Source organism: Chrysemys picta, chromosome 6 (genome assembly GCF_011386835.1).
Source record: "Chrysemys picta bellii isolate R12L10 chromosome 6, ASM1138683v2, whole genome shotgun sequence".
Classification (NCBI taxonomy): domain Eukaryota; kingdom Metazoa; phylum Chordata; order Testudines; family Emydidae; genus Chrysemys; species Chrysemys picta.
In genome coordinates, this window is record NC_088796.1 from 5,998,042 (window position 1) to 6,015,298 (window position 17,257).

At 39.3% G+C, this 17,257-nt stretch overlaps 1 protein-coding gene across 7 annotated transcripts in view; it reads left to right on the top strand.

The window, feature by feature from the left end:
- The window catches only part of KIAA1328 (KIAA1328 ortholog), a 262,488-nt gene that overhangs the window by 26,171 nt on the left and 219,060 nt on the right, over positions 1-17,257 (top strand). For all 7 annotated transcript variants that reach the window (XR_010602080.1, XR_006174509.2, XM_005296200.5 and 4 more), the window contains one exon: positions 115-230. Coding sequence is in view for 5 of the 7 variants with exons in the window: in XM_005296200.5 (XP_005296257.2) it covers positions 115-230 (116 nt within the window). In the remaining 2 variants the exon portion in view is untranslated. The remainder of the gene's footprint in view (positions 1-114; positions 231-17,257) is intronic.

Here is a 17,257-nt window from a genome sequence, read left to right on the forward strand (position 1 = left end):
GGATTGGTGACGGATAAAGTTTCCCTGGAAAGATTGGAAATTAGGCACTGTGGTCGTGGTCATGTATTTTATTTTGCTCTGACAGGGCCATTGGTCTCTCTCTAATTGTTTCAGGGTAAGTGAGGAAAAGGAAGAGACAGAGGAGCGACTGAGAGCAGAACAGGAGTCATTTGAGAAGAAGATCAGACAACTAGAGGAGCAGAATGAACTTATCATCAAGGAAAGGGAAGATATCCTTTAAAAAAAAACACAATGTGTGGTGGGATTCACTGTCTGAAATAACAAGTGAACTGCAGAGAAATAATTGTTCTAATTTATAGCAGGGAATAAATCTGCATGTGCTGCCATTCAAAAGCAATCAGAGATGACTTGTCAGCATGTGCTGCTTGTTCGTTTGAGCTTGAAACTGCCATCCAGCTGTTCCTGTGATGTTATTTTGCTATGAAATAGATATTTGTCAACTACAAACAACAATAAGGAGTTTATACATTAAAAGATGGTTATAGTTTTTTTTTTCACTTAATCCTGTTAGAGGGTTATAATTGAGGGCTAAAGCTCCTTTCATATGACTTTCCACTACTTTCAGTGTCCAGAGACCGAATTTACACTGAAGGCATTAAAATAAAATAAACCTTAAGATCAGGGGTTTGGCCAGCTCGTACTGGCAGAGGTTCTCAAAGCAGTATTAATGGAACCAAACATTTAAAAAAAAGAGTAATGGATCCAAATTATGCAGTTTAGACCTATATTAAAAATTGAAAAAACCCATTTGGGTCCCAATGCTGGACTGTGATCTGCACAGATCCGGGCACTGGGGTCCGCCTGCATGGATCAGATTGCAGGATCAGGGCCTTGGTTTATAACTAGATTGAGCATACAGGAGACCTCTGAAATACGTTGGAGCCTTGGCCTGTCTTGTATTCCATCGCCCAAATCCTCGTTCTTACACGTCTGCCTTTCTACTTTAAACCTTCAGAAGGCTAACGAACAATCCCAACAGGGAACAAAGGAGAGGGTTTGATTAATACAGTGGCATTAATTTTGATAAAAGAGACTGTTCTCTGTACTGCTGAATGACATACAGGCTGACAAGATTTGCTGACTCTGATGTAGCTGCTGAGAAAGATCAAGACACGTGTTTGTGCCACAAAATACAACAAATTTGCAAAGACTATTCTAACTTCAGACTTGGCTTCAGTGGGACCACGGTTTGTACTTTTGCACTGATTTCAGTAGGGTCAGGATTTTGTGATAGTGTTCTAGTTCTTGGGTCTTAATGTGCTTATGAATTTAAGTGAGATTCACGCTCTGGGGGAATATTACCTATATTGGTGATTATGTACATGTAACTTCCATTAATGCTAATGACTTTTAGTCATTGGGAAGGAAATATAACCCCCCACCCCTTTTTTTTTTAAAAAAAAAAACCTTTATCAGAAATGGATTGTTCAATCATAAACATCTTTTCCAGGAGAAGTCTGGCAAAGATGGCAGACTGTTAATACATGCAGTTTTACACTATATAAAACTATAAAACCTATGAACATAAAACAAGGATATAATTTAAAACAATATAATTTTAACTATGGGAACAGTTATCCATCATACATGAATGATTTAAAATCTTCCACATAACTCCGATCAGTTAATTTCATACCTCTTGAAGTCTGTTCCAGTGCCTAGGAGCTGTATAAAAGACTTACTGAAGTTGAATACAAATTCTTGTTATTTGACAAGTAAAGCGATACCACTTCAAGTTCTGTTCAAATGCACGGGGAATTTATTTGCATAGATGATACCAGTAATATAATAATTTAAAGAGAACCTCTGAAGGCTGGTAGGCTCAAAATTTGACCTACCTTGTTCTTTTTTAGAAAACTTAATGTAATTAACCCTGTACTAACAAACCATTGTATTCAGCTGAGCACTTAGAAGTGCCCTACAATAGCAAGCTAATCTCTCTAGTCTGTTAGAGGCAAATATCAAACCTAGTTTCAGCCTTCCCTGGGGTTAATTTGAATATCAGAAAGAAACTACTGTGGAACTTATACATTATCTTGGCTTTCTCTTTATAGAGAAATGTCTTTATTTTCTTAGAATCAATAACTAGTTCAATGAGGATGCACTTTACTGTGTACTAAATGGCTCAATTCTAAGGTGTAGAAGTTCAGAGGGAGTTCTGGAGGACCAGGCTGTCCGAGCACTGGTGCGTAAATGAGCCAGATTCTATTTTGACTCAGGATTGTATGCAAGAAGCTGAAGGGGAATTCACACTGAATTACACAGAATTAGTGAGTTACACAGAATTTTGTATTGAGTTTTGAGCAGTTTCTCAGAATAGGGAGAAATGGACTTATGTCTTTATTAGAATCTGGTTCGAACCAATCTCATGACTGATCACTACTATTTGGTTAGAGAACTATACAAATCAAAACCTTTGAAAACATGAGACTAAAAGCTTTTTCTACATACACCGGTACCTTGATATAACGCGACCCGATATAACACGAATTCGGATATAACACGGTAAAGCAGTGCTCCGGGGGGGGGCGGGGCTGCACACTCCAGTGGATCAAAGCAAGTTCAATATAATGCGGTTTCACCTATAACGCGGTAAGATTTTTTGGCTCCCGAGGACAGCATTATATCGAGGTAGAGGTGTACTTAGTGGCCAAGGCTTGAAAACACATTTCAGTTGAGTACTTTCCATTGGTGAATAAAATTGAACAGATGACAGCCCTGCCCAGTTCTCTCTCTGAATCATTGGCAGAGTAAGACATAAAGTTCGCAATCATAAGAGGGCAAATATTGTAGTCAGGGCTGGTAGCACCACCTATTTTTAAGGTGGTCTGGCACTACCCATTATTAAACCCTCCTTTCAGTTGCTTATAGCTTTGCCAAACTCTCTTTCTTTCTTTTCCTTCCAAAAGCTGGGGAGGAGGTGGCCTCATTTCCCCACTAAGACACTGCTCCTGGCCCAGTTGGGGAACATTTCCTCTCCCCTGATCTTTGAGACTTGGTTGTAATCTTTTAGATAGAAGTCTGATAAATGTTCAAGTCCTATGAAGCAGATACTTGCTATCAGTAATTTAGGGCCCAAATATGACCTACTTCCAGACACTGGGGAGATAGCCTCTGTATTATAAATATCTTTTTAAAGACTACTATTTCTCCTATAGCGATGCGCACCTTTGAAAAATGTACAATAATAATTCTGTCATTAAGAAATAAGTGGCACTATTATTGCAAGACTTATTAAACCAATGTTTGTTGCTCTGTGGCCTCTCCTGCTGGCTCAGCTGCAGCAGATAAAATTTGCTTTTTCTTCTCATGATGCTAAGGCATAAACGTGGAGGCAAACCAACTTCAAGATTTTTGTGAGGGTGAGGATTGGAATCAACATTCCTCAATTGTGGGGGTGGGGGGGGATGAGGAAGAACCTTTGTATAATGAAACTTCTTCTGGTTCTAGACTGTAGGAAGAAAATTTGTTTGACAATAACTCTTATTCCCTGCTAAAATGATCAGTGTTTGGAGGAAAAAAATGGTTTCTTAGTGGATGCCAGGTTTCCAGACTGAATTACTCCTTTCCATTTCTCCTTTATTTAAAATATTTTTTGCCCATCAACCCTAGAGACCTCTGTTACATTTTTTACATTGGGAGTGTACCTGGATTTTTTTACATCTCTCAAATTATGTCAGAACATGATCTGTTGATTTGAAGCAGCAGTCAAGTTTACATAACAAATCCTTGTCAATATTAATTCAGCTAATCTAAGACTTCTCTCTAGTGCTGTGTGTGTGTATGGTTTTTAACACTAACTGCTTAAGGCTATTTTTTTTTACTGACTGGTTTCACAAAAGTTTAACAAGTATTTTACTATCAGTATTACATTGTTATAGAAACATTCTTTTAGGAAAGGTGAGATTCTACAATATTAACTTGCTCAAAGGATGAATAGATTCACTTCTTATGTGGTATCATCTGAAAAACCTTTAACGAAATAGGTTTCTAATATAATCACAAAACTATGCATTTCTATGGCTCTCGTGTGAAAAGCACTAAATTATCTGCCCAACACCTCCGGAATGTAGGATTAGCAATTTTGCAAAGGAACATCCTAAAGAAGTTAAGTGACTTGCTCAATGCCATTCACTTAGTTGGTGGGAAGAGCAAGAATCGGTGTTGAGGATTTTCTGATCCCACCCTGTGTTGTGCTTCTCTAAATCTCATAGATTCTGCCTTCGTTTTTAAGATAAAAGGAAAATAAATTGACTTTTATCCTCCATTTCCCCAGCCCTGTTTCGGATGATCCCATATAGAGAATTGTGCGTTGCTGCCAACCAAGAAACAGAGGATAATAAAGATGGAGCCCTTACACAGAAGCCTCTGCCAACCCACATAATTTGTTTGTGTTTTGGGGCCTAGTTATCAGATATTTGTGCATGCAATTGCATTCCTAATTTGCATGCTCTGTGACTGCTACAGGAAATGGTCAGAGATGCACATGACTGTTTGAAATTACCTATTTGAGTGCACAGCTGTGATAACTGCACATGCGAATAAGCTGTGCAAGTTTGCACATGCCTCTGACAGTCATGCCCTCTATCTCTCCTTCCTAAAGTTCGTACCTAAGTTCTATTGCATGTCTCTTTTCCCCCACTCTGTCTGGCCTTTCAGGAAAGAGATGAAAGGCAAGAAGGAAAAGACCTGAAACAGAGGAGGGACTGGTTTTTGCAGGAGTTCACTGGGGGCTGCTGGGTATTCAGCACTTCTGAAAGTCAGGCTGCTTATTTATGTATCAAATAAGGAGATAGAAACCTAACTTCAGGCATCAATTTTTGAAAATCTTGGCCTTTGGCTGTAACTTTAACTGTCCGGAATTCAAAAGAAATCTCTAATATTGGACCTCACCCTAACATGAATCACTTTTTTGAGCTATGTTACAGAGCTTATTTGATAAATGGATGCATTTTCAGCACTTCAGAGTGAATTTCCCCCACTGGTTATTAGAAATTCTTTAAAGAGAGGCATCTCAGAGAAAAACCTGATGTCAATGTTTTTGTTACTCTTTGTCTAGATTTAATAATACTGAAGTTCAAATCCACTGTTGCAGAATGACTGGAAATTAATAACTTTTCCCTCATTTCTGTTTTTCAGTTTAAGGGAACCGAGTAGCCATAGCTTATACTGTTCAGTGCTGATTGATATTTTTTTTGGTTTCCTTGTTTTCTAATGTATGGATACATGCTACAGTGATATAAGGTGTTTGAGGAGAAGATGATGCAGGGGGAGGGGGAGGAGAGAGCAGAAACAATGACAAATTAGTAACTCCGCATTCTCTATCATTCATAGTGCCTCAGTCTTTGAAGGTCCTTCCCTTAGTGATGATATTGGCTTGCCACTAGTAAATATTTCCAAGCAACCATTATGGTCTATTGGATAAAAGCTCAGCGTATTAAAAAGTCCCTGAATATTTATATGCTAGACTGTAATGGCAGCACCAGTTAAATAATATATATATTTAGGAACTTGTTATACGTATTTAGGAACTTGTTAAACATATAAGAATCAGTCAAGGACTACTGGGTAAATAATACGTTTTGAAATTTTTATGAACTCCTAAACTAACACCAGGCACAACCTACATTAAAATAAGTGTTTAAACATATCAAAGCCTGTAAATTCATTTAAAGCTGAATGTTTGGTCTTAATTAAACCCCTCTTGCTGATAGACTGCAAATAAATGCTTTAGAACAAAAGGTGATCACATTGTCTGTCACTGGTGTTGCAATGTTTAGGATTAACCAGGGAGTTTAAAGTCTGACTATCAGCTTTAACTATGTATAAATCAGAATGTTTAGAGTAAAATTTCAAAGCCTTAGTCAAAAAACACCCTGTTGAAATCTGTGGGAGCTTTGTTAATGTTCCAGGTACAGATTTTGTCTGTGTGATTTGCCTTTTAAATTTATGGGTAAGGGTATGGTTTTGGGAAGAGAGAAACTGAGCTAGCTGATGACTTTGGGATTCAGACTGAAATATTTGGGACAGTTTTGCTAGCTGTCTTCCAATGCAGGAGGAGGAACCCTCCCTCACCCAAAAGCCATGGCATAAGACTTCATGGAGTCTGCCTTGGCAAATGATGACTGCTGCTTGCTTTTTAACATTGGCCCCAGAGTTCTTACACATTTCAGGCCATTTGTATATTAAGGTGATCCTTGAGGCTGACACTAGACTATGTTTGAGCCACTGTTTCGATGGCTGAAGACAATGAGTCATCATCCTGTAGTCATTGGTAGCAGCCCACAGGCTGTATAGTACTCTTCAGATGAGATACCAGGAATCTGTCTTCATGCTGGGAGCTGAGTTGCATCTTGCACAGGTGTAATATTCACCTACTCCAGCCATTTTTGATCCTGAACCAAAAGCAAGATCTAGAGTGCGCCCATCTATCGATAAAAGCAGCAAAGAGTCCTGTGGCACCGTATAGACTACCAGACATATAGAAGCATGAGATTGTTAATTGCTGAAGTCTGTACTGTAACAAATTGACTAGAAATGTGGATTTAGAGAGATTGACGTACTTTATTGTTCCAAACTCAATAAATTCCCGGTCTGCTTTAGGTCCTCAGTTGTAATGATCACTAGGCTGACTCTGCTATTGGTGTTGCAGTCTCCCTGAACTATTTTGGAAAGTTTAAACATTTCTTACATGATTAAATGCACTTTCAATAAATCAATCCCATAATAATTGTTGTTCAGGAGAGTTCATTATTCAGTTTAGTGTTTTAAATTACTGTTCTTCTTTAAAGGAGTCTTCTGACGTAATGGCTTCAGCTAAATCCATTTGCCATACTCTGGCTTGTAATTACTTTAGATTTGAAGAATAAAATGAATGGCTTTATTATTAATCAGTAGCGATTTTGTCTTACTGTTTTTAACCTTAGAATGGCCTTTGCTTGTGAAATAGTTTTAATGGCCTAGATGACAAAACACTTCCCCCCTCTCCCTTAGGACAGAGGGGTTCAGTGAAAGCAATGAGATCTGTTTTTTCCCCAACATTTGTCATAGTGATCGTAATTGTTACCGTGCGTGTTAGCCTTACGGGGTGAACAAATTAGTTTGCTATTGTATGCTGTCATCCTCTTGGTCTCTCTCAGTGCCTTCTTGTCTGGTCTTTTGTCTTTTAAATTGTAAGTTCCTCAGGACAGGAACCGCCTCTCTCTGTCTTTACAGTGGAGAGAACATTGTCTGAAATGAATTGTAATATTTATTTAACTTTGATCGAGTGGACTGTGTGATCTGCCTGTACTCAAGGATAATCTTGTTCCCTGTTAGCTCATGCCAGATGAAAAGAATAAGGGCTTGTGTATATGGCGATTTTAAGCACACTAAACTTGGGTGTAAATCTACAATGCTCTAGTTTGTTGTGCAACTGTGGACCCTGCTACCATGTACTAAAAGATCTGTAGTATGCTTTGACCTACCACTCTTTGAAGGTCCATACGGCAAGCTAGTGTGCTGTAGATTTACACCCCACCTTGCTGCGTACTAACTTAATTTACCAAGTTTTCTTTTCTCTTTCTACAGTGTAGGATTCAGTCTGTAGTCTTGTTGACTTTGCACTTATGGTGAGAGATCCATAGCTTGTACAGCCACCTTTGGTACTAGAATGCAGCTTTGAACACAGATGAATTGCTCTGCTAGCATAAAGCACCATTTGATTTCAGTGGGGCTCTGCGTGGGTGCAGCAGTCCTTTCACATACAATAATTTGTAGGGCTGGGATCTTGTTCAGTGTCTGGCCTTAATTTTAAATAGCGAGAGGCAATACAAACTAATGGGAAGACATTTCCAGCTTTGATGTGCTTATTACCGTCTAGTGGGTGCCAGAATATCTAGTTTTCTGAGGATGCTTGGAAAACAAAGAGGGGATAATTGTGAAATGTTAGACACTGGATAAATCTCGGCTTTTAATTTCCAGAGGGGTTCTATAGCTTACCCCTTGCTATGCTGACATTACTTTGTTTCCCGCTAAAATTGTGGTGTTTTGAACAAGAAAGTCAACAACTTTTTGAAAAACATTAGGGAAATAGAGCAACCAACCAAAGAAAAATACACCGTGTTCCTGAGAAGTCTTAGTTCCAGTGTTCTCCAGGAGGTCATTAAAAGTATAAATATAAAACTCTGGGTGGAATTTACCCAGGCAGAAGAGTATCTCAGAACTCTACCATCTGTGCCCTTGCCTCTTAATTCTGTTTTCATTACACCTTCATGTTTTGGCTTCGAAAATAATAATTTTTCTTTCCATGTCCGTGTTTTTCAACTAACATACTAGAGCAAATTTCAGTTTTTAAAAATGCCTTTTTAATAGTGAAAATCTTTTTTTATCGGTGGTAACACAGCTGCTTGCATTGTAAATATGTCAAAAGTTTTACATAAGGTTAGCCCTTCTTGGGACAAAAAAATCCCCCAAGGTTATAGCACAAGGAGTACAGTTGTAATAATAAAGATTACGTTGCTGATAAGTTCCCCTCAAGGCCCCATGATGGTAATACCCCTATATTTTGTCTTTAAAGAAAACCGCTGAGAGGCAATAATTTTTTTTGTATGTGTCCCATTTTCATTAATGCATGGTAATTGATGGAGTTGCAGTGACTTGTAACAGTAATGAGTTCTAAACATAAGAATGCACTCCTTTCTAATAAGTGAGCACTGCTGGGGTTTAAAAGCGTACTAAATCAGTTGCTTTAGTATGAATTTATTAGTTTTTTTCAGCATTAGCTTTAATAGTAGTTATTTACATAAGCGTACATCCCATTAACTGCCATCAGGGCTGGAAAACATGCTGAACTGTTCATATTTTCATATAATTATTGAACATAATGGTTTCATTTGCATTTCTAAACAGTGATGTTTCTGTCAGGCTTGGAAATAGTGTCTTTACGCAGTCCCTATTTCACATCCACTTATTTGACATCGTTAAATTTTATGCTAATGTGCTTCCCTAGAATATCATCAGTAGGACAGATGCTTGTGCTTTAATATACAAATCAGAGATGCTTTTCCCTCCCCCTTCCCTGAAGTGCAAAGGAAATAAAAAAAAGCATATCTGCACTTTTTAGATATAGTTTGTCTCACTCTAAATAGCTGTATGAAGTAAAACTTCATTCTCAACCTTAGCAGTCACTCTAAAATGTTTTTACAAATACCTTACTTAGGGTGGGGAATTGCATTTTCCTCATGGAGGAGATAGTACCCACGAAGGGGACTACTTCGTATATCAACTCACCTTTGATGTATAAAGCAAGTTATCAATTTAAACAAACTTCACCAGGCCTTGGATTTACTTTCTTAATAATTGACCACCATTGAACAGAGGCTGCAGAATTGGAGACGATGTCAGTTTCTGGAGAGAAGACCAGACAACTGAAATGTCCACGGCATCCTCTCATCAATTTGTTAGGTTTTTTTTTAAAACACAAAGTTGTCATAATCCTGTAGGTGTCGGTGAAATCACCAGTTTAAGGGCTGTGGCTAATTAAAATTACCCTTTATTCTGTATTCCATTATTGGTGTCACATGTTTACACAAGAAAAGTTCCTGCTCCAAAGAGCATTGGGTCAAGCCCAAAGTTAAGACAGTAAAAGCAGGCGAAGATAACAGTGTAGGCAGGCTAGTGCCAATAATAACTAAATGATGAGAGGGGCGTTTCAGAGTAAAAGATCACTCTTTTTATTTTACTCTTTTAAAAACAAAACAAAACACTCCATATTTGTTCCTTCTGAACTCCCTTCCTCTACCTCTGCACTGACTGTGGGTCTAGAAATCAGGCTTCTGAAAGATGATGGCAGGTGCTCTTTGGTACAGCCATAGTGTTTAGTTATGCTGATAGGAACAAATAAGCATCCAGCTATGCAGGGTATTGCTAGGAGGCAGTGTGGCGTCATGGAATGAGCATAGGAGTGGGAACTAGCAACTCCTGAGTTCCATTTCAAGCTGTGTCACTAAGTTATTGGTGTGACACTGGGCAATTTAATTCACTTCCTTCTTCCACAGATGTGGATAGTATTACCTACTTTCCAGGGCACAGTGATGATTAATATTTGTATATTATTCTTATTCAGTGCTGGTTCTTAACAAATCATGTGCTAGGCCCTATACAGTACACACGCAAAGAAATTCCACAGCCCCCAAAAACTCAAACAAAAAAGCTAGGATCCAGGGAAGATCAAAAGAGAATACATCAAACAGATTTGTCCTTATCCTTGTTTTTTATACAGAACAGTCTCCCTTCTTGTGGATATTGTGGAAGAAGTGTTTCTCAAGGAAGGAACTGAACACCGATGGGGTGGTGGGTTGGTGAACTGGAAGGGAAGAGGTATTTTATGTGTAAGGAGCCATGTGGGCAAACTATGATGGTTATAGTGGGTGACATACACTGATTGGTTCTGGACTTGTGAGAGAGTCTATTATTTATATACAGTGAATAACTTGCTGGTTGCTTTGCAGACAAGCATGGAGACAAGAGCCCTTTCTGGAAGTGCTCGCAATATAGGCCCTGATTCTGTAAAGGGATCTGAGCACTCCAACCATGCTAAGTACTGTGGCAACTGTTTTTTGGCAGCATAAAAGTACAGTTAGGAAAAAAAAAAAAAGAAAACCCAAAATACTAATCCACTTCAGTTCTGTTCTTTTCACACTATCCTCAAAATAGACTTCCAAAGAACCTCCGATTCTGAGCTGCAAATCAAGTAACTACTCTTTTGAGCTAACAGTTGCAGCCGGTTTATTAGAGCTGGCTCTTTGGAGCCCAGATACTTCTGTTTAAGCTTTGGTTCCAGAATTAAAGTCAGATCATCCTACCAAGTGGGCTGTACATTGACAAGTTTAGCTGTTAGTTTCAGCTAGAGTACTGGGAAGTGTGAAGAGGGCATTTGCAGCATGCAAAAGAGACTGTAGAACTGCAGAGATTCTGAGCTGACCTGTTGTCAATTTATCATTTTAATCCTGGAAAAAGGGCTCTAGGTAATTGGCAAGTATCCTTATTTTAATATGCAGCCATAAAAAGGTAAAGTACTATGATTTTTAAGATCAGAAGATTAACATTTTGCCTTAAATAAAATATGATTAACTGGCACAGAATTAAAAGTAATAGAACTGAAATATTCAAACTATGACTCCAAGGTGTCAGATTGTGCATAAGTGTGACAGTTTAACTGCTAAAGTGATTTAAAAATGAACTAGCTGAAGAATGTATATACCGAGTATTGAGAATAAAACATTATAGAACAATCACAGCTATCAAAACTCACTCAAACACTCCCATTTTTAAAAGCCAGGGAATCAAAAGGGAAGGCTGTCTACATGGGGCTGCAGCCTGTCTGTGCTAATGCAGGTGCAGAAAAAACGAAAGTTAGTATGCTGTGTTGTCATCCCACACTATGATTTTTAAGCCAGCCAGATGATTTTTATGCTTGGGCTTAATTGCCAAGCCGAAACTACTCTCTCATTCATCTACCTCCAGCAAAGGGAAAAAATGACTACCCCAGTAACTCTCATCTTCTTTCTACGGTCTGCAGCAAGGGAGGCTTCCCGTTGTCCCAATACTGCTTCATTTCTGGTAGATGGGTGTGCACATGGAGAGATGAAGCCACACGCTTGTTAGCTGATGTTTATATAAGCTGTACAGCTCTACTGTGAAATTTGATTCTGTAAAAATGGCATTGTAGGGTTGCATGTTCATCACTCGTGGATTTCAATCTGTAATGTGCTTTTCTTACAAGTAAAAATAGGTTTTCTAACTACTACTCTTGAAAACTGAACCTGGACTCTGAAAAGACCAGCTGTCTTCTCATGAATGGCTGGAGATAAGGTTCTGCAGTCCCAATTAGGAATTCAAGAAAACCTGTGTGATTTATTTTCAGTGGGTTTGTACAGGTGTAAGTTATTGAAGCTTAGCAAGCAATTCTGGTGGTGCACAATACATCTCACATGTCCTCTTAACTGCCTATGTAACCTATGCCTGCTTGGTTTGGCACTCTGTCCTGTTCTAGGGGTGATTAGACCAGCTGGAGATTGATGACCTACTACAGGCTTGGCTAAGAGAGAAGTGTTTCTTGGCTCAGGCAGATTTAAAGATCATAACTCCTGTTTTACAATCCAGAGGTCCCAGGGTTTATCCCAGATGCTGACATCTAGAGTCTCTCAGCATTGGGGGGCAGGGTTTGTCCAGGATTTCAACTGGGGCATCTCTAAAGCTCAGGATGTATATGTAATCCATGCTTGTTTGATGTGGCAGTCTTCCCCCCTCTAGTGGTGACTAGACCAGCTATCAATTGATGAGCACGGGACAGCCTTATTTAAGAGAGCTGCCTTAGCTCAGGTAGTAGAGGTTCATGTATTAAGCTTCAGAGGTGCCAGGTTTGATCCCAGCCACTGACAGACCATTGTCCTAAAATGAGTAAAAAAAGTAGTAAACGTGGTTGGTAGTCACTATCACCAGCAGATCTGAGTTTGAATACAGACAAGGAAGAGATCAGTGGGGTAGGAAGTTCCTGTTTTTACATAGTCACATCTCAGGATAGAACCATATGTCAGTGATTATCTAAAGTGATTATCTGAATAGGGCCCTACCAAATTCATGGTCCTTTTGGGTAAATTTCATGGTTATAGGATTTTAAAAATCTTAAATTTCATGGTTTCATATACACCTCTACCCCGATATAATGCGACTCGGAATAATATGAATTCGGATATAACGCGGTAAAGCAGTGCTCTGGGGGGGCGGAGCTGCGCGCTCCGGCAGATCAAAGCAAGTTCGATATAACGCGGTTTCACCTATAATGCGGTAAGATTTTTTGACTCCCGAGGACAGCGTTATATCTGGGTGGAGGTGTATTTAAATCTGAAATTTCATGGTGTTGTAATTGTGGGTGTCCTTACCCAAAATGTAGCTGTATGTGGTGGGAGGGTATCGCAAAGCTAGTATGGGGTGTCATGATATTCTCACCCTTACTTCTGTGATGCTGCTGGTGGCAGTCTGCCTTCAGAGCTGGGCAGCTAGAGAGCAGCGGCTGCTGGCCAGGAGCCCAGCTTTGCAGGCAGTGCAGAAGTAAGCGTGGCAATACATTGACCCCCTTTGCAATAGCCAGATTTCATGGTCTGTGATGCGTTTTTCATAGCCATGAATTTGGTAGGGCCCTAGTTATGAACAGAGGAGTTAAGGTCCTAAGGGGGCATGAACTTTTCCAGTTATGCTTGAGTTCTTTCTTTGTTTTAGGTTTCACATCTCAGGAGAGAGATCTCTCTCCTGTTTATTCTAAATATTATCCCATAAATACTATTTTTAGCCACATCGGGCATAATTTTCAAAAGCACCGAAGTGACTTATTCTCCTAAGTTTCCATTGATTTTAATAGGCACTTAAGCTCCTAAGTCACTTCGGTGCCTTTGAAAATTTTACACATCTCTTAACATTTCGGAATAAAACTCAAGTGAATGTGGCTCTGATGTCCAGCTGTCACTTCAGGTATCTGTAGATGTTCCGTGAGGCCTTGCTGCTCTGTTCCAATGCAAGTAGACATATTAAACTTGCCAAGGCTCTGTGTGTTACCCCATCATTGGAGGGTGGCTTATAGTTAGTTAGTTTTTGTTGTTGTGATGGTTTGGGAATCTATGTACAGTTTATGAATTTCAATTGATTTTATGAACTCATGTACTCTGTGTATAACCTTCAGTGTGTATTGAATCAGCCATTTTCAAGGACCATGTCATGCCCTGTCTGGAAGCAGCTGTAGGACAACCAGAGAAGTGTTGACATGGAATGACTTTGCACTGGTAAAAGAATAAATATGCTAAAGAGATTGGCCAAGCTAAAGGAAGCTAGTTCTCCCAGGTTGTCTGTAGGGTTGGGAGTTGGAATAGTGGAAATTCCGCAGCAGAGGAGGAGAACAAATTAAGAGTCTGCTGTTAAAAAAATATATATACATGCTTTCTGAGCTACGGCAACCATTTGACTACTGGACCTGAACAAGCTGGAGTAAGCTTGCTACAGGGGCAGAGAGAGAGAGAGAGAACTTGAAGGCTGAGCAGGAGGAAAAGGATCTTGGGACTCTGGAAGGACTGGCCAAAAACCCAAAGGGCTCTTCGAGTGGTGAGGACACTGGAAGGAGGTTTTGAATGGATCTCTTTATTCATAGAGAAAGCAGAGACAGTGACTGTGTGTAGGAAGTTGATTTCCTTTGAGGGGTTAAATTGTAAATCAGAGTAGAATGGAACTCTGGGAAAGTGTGTGCTTAGTCTACTATGGAGCGTTGGAGAGTTCAGTACTGGTCTCGGGGCCTATGGCAGCTGAACCATGGAGGTCCCACTTCTGAGAAGGAGTACCAGACTGGGATTCTGCACTCTAGGAGTGAACCTGAGAAGCTAGAGACTGCCTGGACCCTGCTCAGATTTAGTGGATTTAGAAGTACGCCATATCCAGCGTCTGGATCCAAATATAGCAATGTGGTGAGTGTCTTCAGGGAGAGCTTGACTAGGTCTGTGATGTGGTCCTAATTTCTTGCTTTTCTGTTCCCTTTTGCTGTGCAACCACCAGATTGATCCCACAGTCATATTTATGAAAGTTTTGGGGGGAGTGATTTGGTCCTCCTTTTCCCCAGGGTCTCTAGCTGGTTTGGAAAAGGTCAGTTACATGAGGGGTAGGTTGAAGTTCCAATCAAACCATGGTATGCTTTAGAAGGGGTTTTAGCATTTCTTCCTTGCAGGAGGTGTCGGATATCTTGGTTAGGAATCCAATATGCTTGCCCTTCTGTTTTAGTCAAGAAGGGCTTGGGGCAGAGTTGCAGGTGGTGGCTTGGTTTTGCTGTAGTGCTTCTAAGGCATCACATTGGGTGAATGGTCTGAATTCAGAGAAGGAAGATATATTGTTGGACCTGTGTTTATCATATGGTTTCTGGTGTCTCAAGTCAACCACTGATGTTGCTACCTGCCAATGGTTTCCTGGCAGTAAGAATCTTGCTCCTGAAGAGAACAGGATCAAGCCAGTCAGAAGCCTGGGCTACTGTGCAGCTATGAGATATTTTTCATTGTATGCATTTAGCAAATCATTGTGTTCTACCAAATGATATGTTAAGATCTTTGAGGCAGAGACAAGTCTTACCATGAGTACTTCTCCTTATGGTGTTCAGTAGTTAAGAGTCACCATAATGCCTATGTTAATTTTTCTGGTACACTGGCAAGAATTGGCTCTTACAGGGTAAGATATGTCCTTTAAGAAAAGGCATATGTTGGCAGCAAACCTGGCGATCAAAAGAGGCTTCCCAAAATAACTGAAGGTGGCAGAAAGATGAGAGTTCTTGAATATGGAGCAGAAGGTCTTACAGTCTGTACCTCATACAACCTCACACTTGGGAATTATTTCCTTTTATTTAGCAGCCTTGTCTGCATTCTTGGGATTGAGAAACCTATTTTTATAGTGGTGGATTCTCTTCAGTGCACAATTGACAATGAACTCATGTAGTTGAAACCAGTGAGAAGGGGGAAAGTGCTGAAAGAACTAGTGAGGTTTGTATTAATTCAGTATGGACAAATGCCATCCTTAGATGTTCGCTTGGGTGCAGTCTTTACCCAGGTCATTCATTTGTCCATCTCAAGTAGAGAGAATTTGCGGCAGTTTCCTATCAGCATCTTTATTTCAAACTAGTCTCTCTTAATTGACACAAAAACAATTTCTCAGCTAACATTTAACAAAAAAGTTGAATGGAAAGTTCTGCAATTTATATTCTATTTAAAGAATCACTGTTTTTTTCTTACTGCTTTGAATAGATGTAGAAAATACTGAACTCTTCTTGTATTGCTAGGGGCTTACATTATGTGGTTCACGGGTTTGATCCTTAACTTATTGCTGGCAAACTGAATTGAAGTTGTTAACGCTTTGTCTTCAATAAAACTTCAACTTTGAGGGCAAACAAAAGTGTGTCCTGCAGCTCTAGTAAGTGGTGCTTCATATGTCATTTTCCAACCCCTTTTGACAGGGCTTTACTCCTTAAGACACTCAGAGAAATTGTTTTCGGTTGGTGTCAAAGCTTTTCATTTTTTTAGTCACATAAAAATAAATCTAGAAGTTCATGGAGCATAGTGAGGAAGTTTTGCAATGATTATTGTACCAAAGACTAATCAAGAACCTATGTGAAGTTATTTTTTTCCTCAACCTTTCAGTCCAGTTATGAGTTAGCCTGGGACTTCTACTCTAAGCAAGGTAGACCCCAAATCTCTACTTACTTACAGTATGTGTATCCTGTGAGTTTCCGTGACATACAGACAGTTTAACATCCTCTGACACAAGCCTATTAAACTTCAGAATATTTAGATAGTATATTGCTGCTCTGTGTTTCCATACGAGCAGATTTTGCCATTATCTTGCTTCTGTTACCGGTAGTACCACCCTATAGTAGCTACACATATGGAATACACGTAATGTATTACATTTGTGCCATTGTAGTTAAAGGTCATTCATCCTTTCACTGTTTAAGCTGTGGTTTGCAGGGGTGGTTTGGTAGCTCACTGGAGGGAAAATATTGGTTTGGAGCAACCAGGAAAAAGCCATGTTTCATTAGTAAAGGTGCCTTAAAGGGGTAACATTGATTTAAAAATCATATTAAAATTTTATCTGTGATTCTGTTAACACCTTAGATAGCACTAAATACATTTTTAAAATCCAATTTATTTCTCTCTGTGCTGTGGACTTTGTGTATTTGTCTTAGCTTGGATAGTGAAGTCAGTTTCAGTTGTTAGTCTCCTCAGGTTCACTGTGTGGCAAACACTATAGAAGAAGTGCCTCTTTGGCTTAAAATCAGGCATTTGGTGTGCTGAGATTACCATGACTAGCATAAAAGCAACAGTTTTACTGCTACCATGCCCTAATCCTGTCTTCCCAGATGTTTTCTTTTAGCCCTCTGTAGTGTCTTGTCAAAGGTGAAAATAAATAGCTATATGGTCACGGACAATCTTACACAAATATATGTGTGTATAATATAGTGAAGCCCTTATTTTATTTTATTTGTAATTATTTTTTAATAAAGGGGAAACCTTTTTACTGGTAATGCTTATTTGTATAATATCTAAATTTAGGCCAGATTTGAGTTGACCGTGTATAATGCCTTTACATTAGACATGTAAACATTGAACTGTTAAAAGTTCCTCTCCCAAAAAGCCTACAGTCTGAAGGTGAAGACGCAGTAATACAGAGAAATACA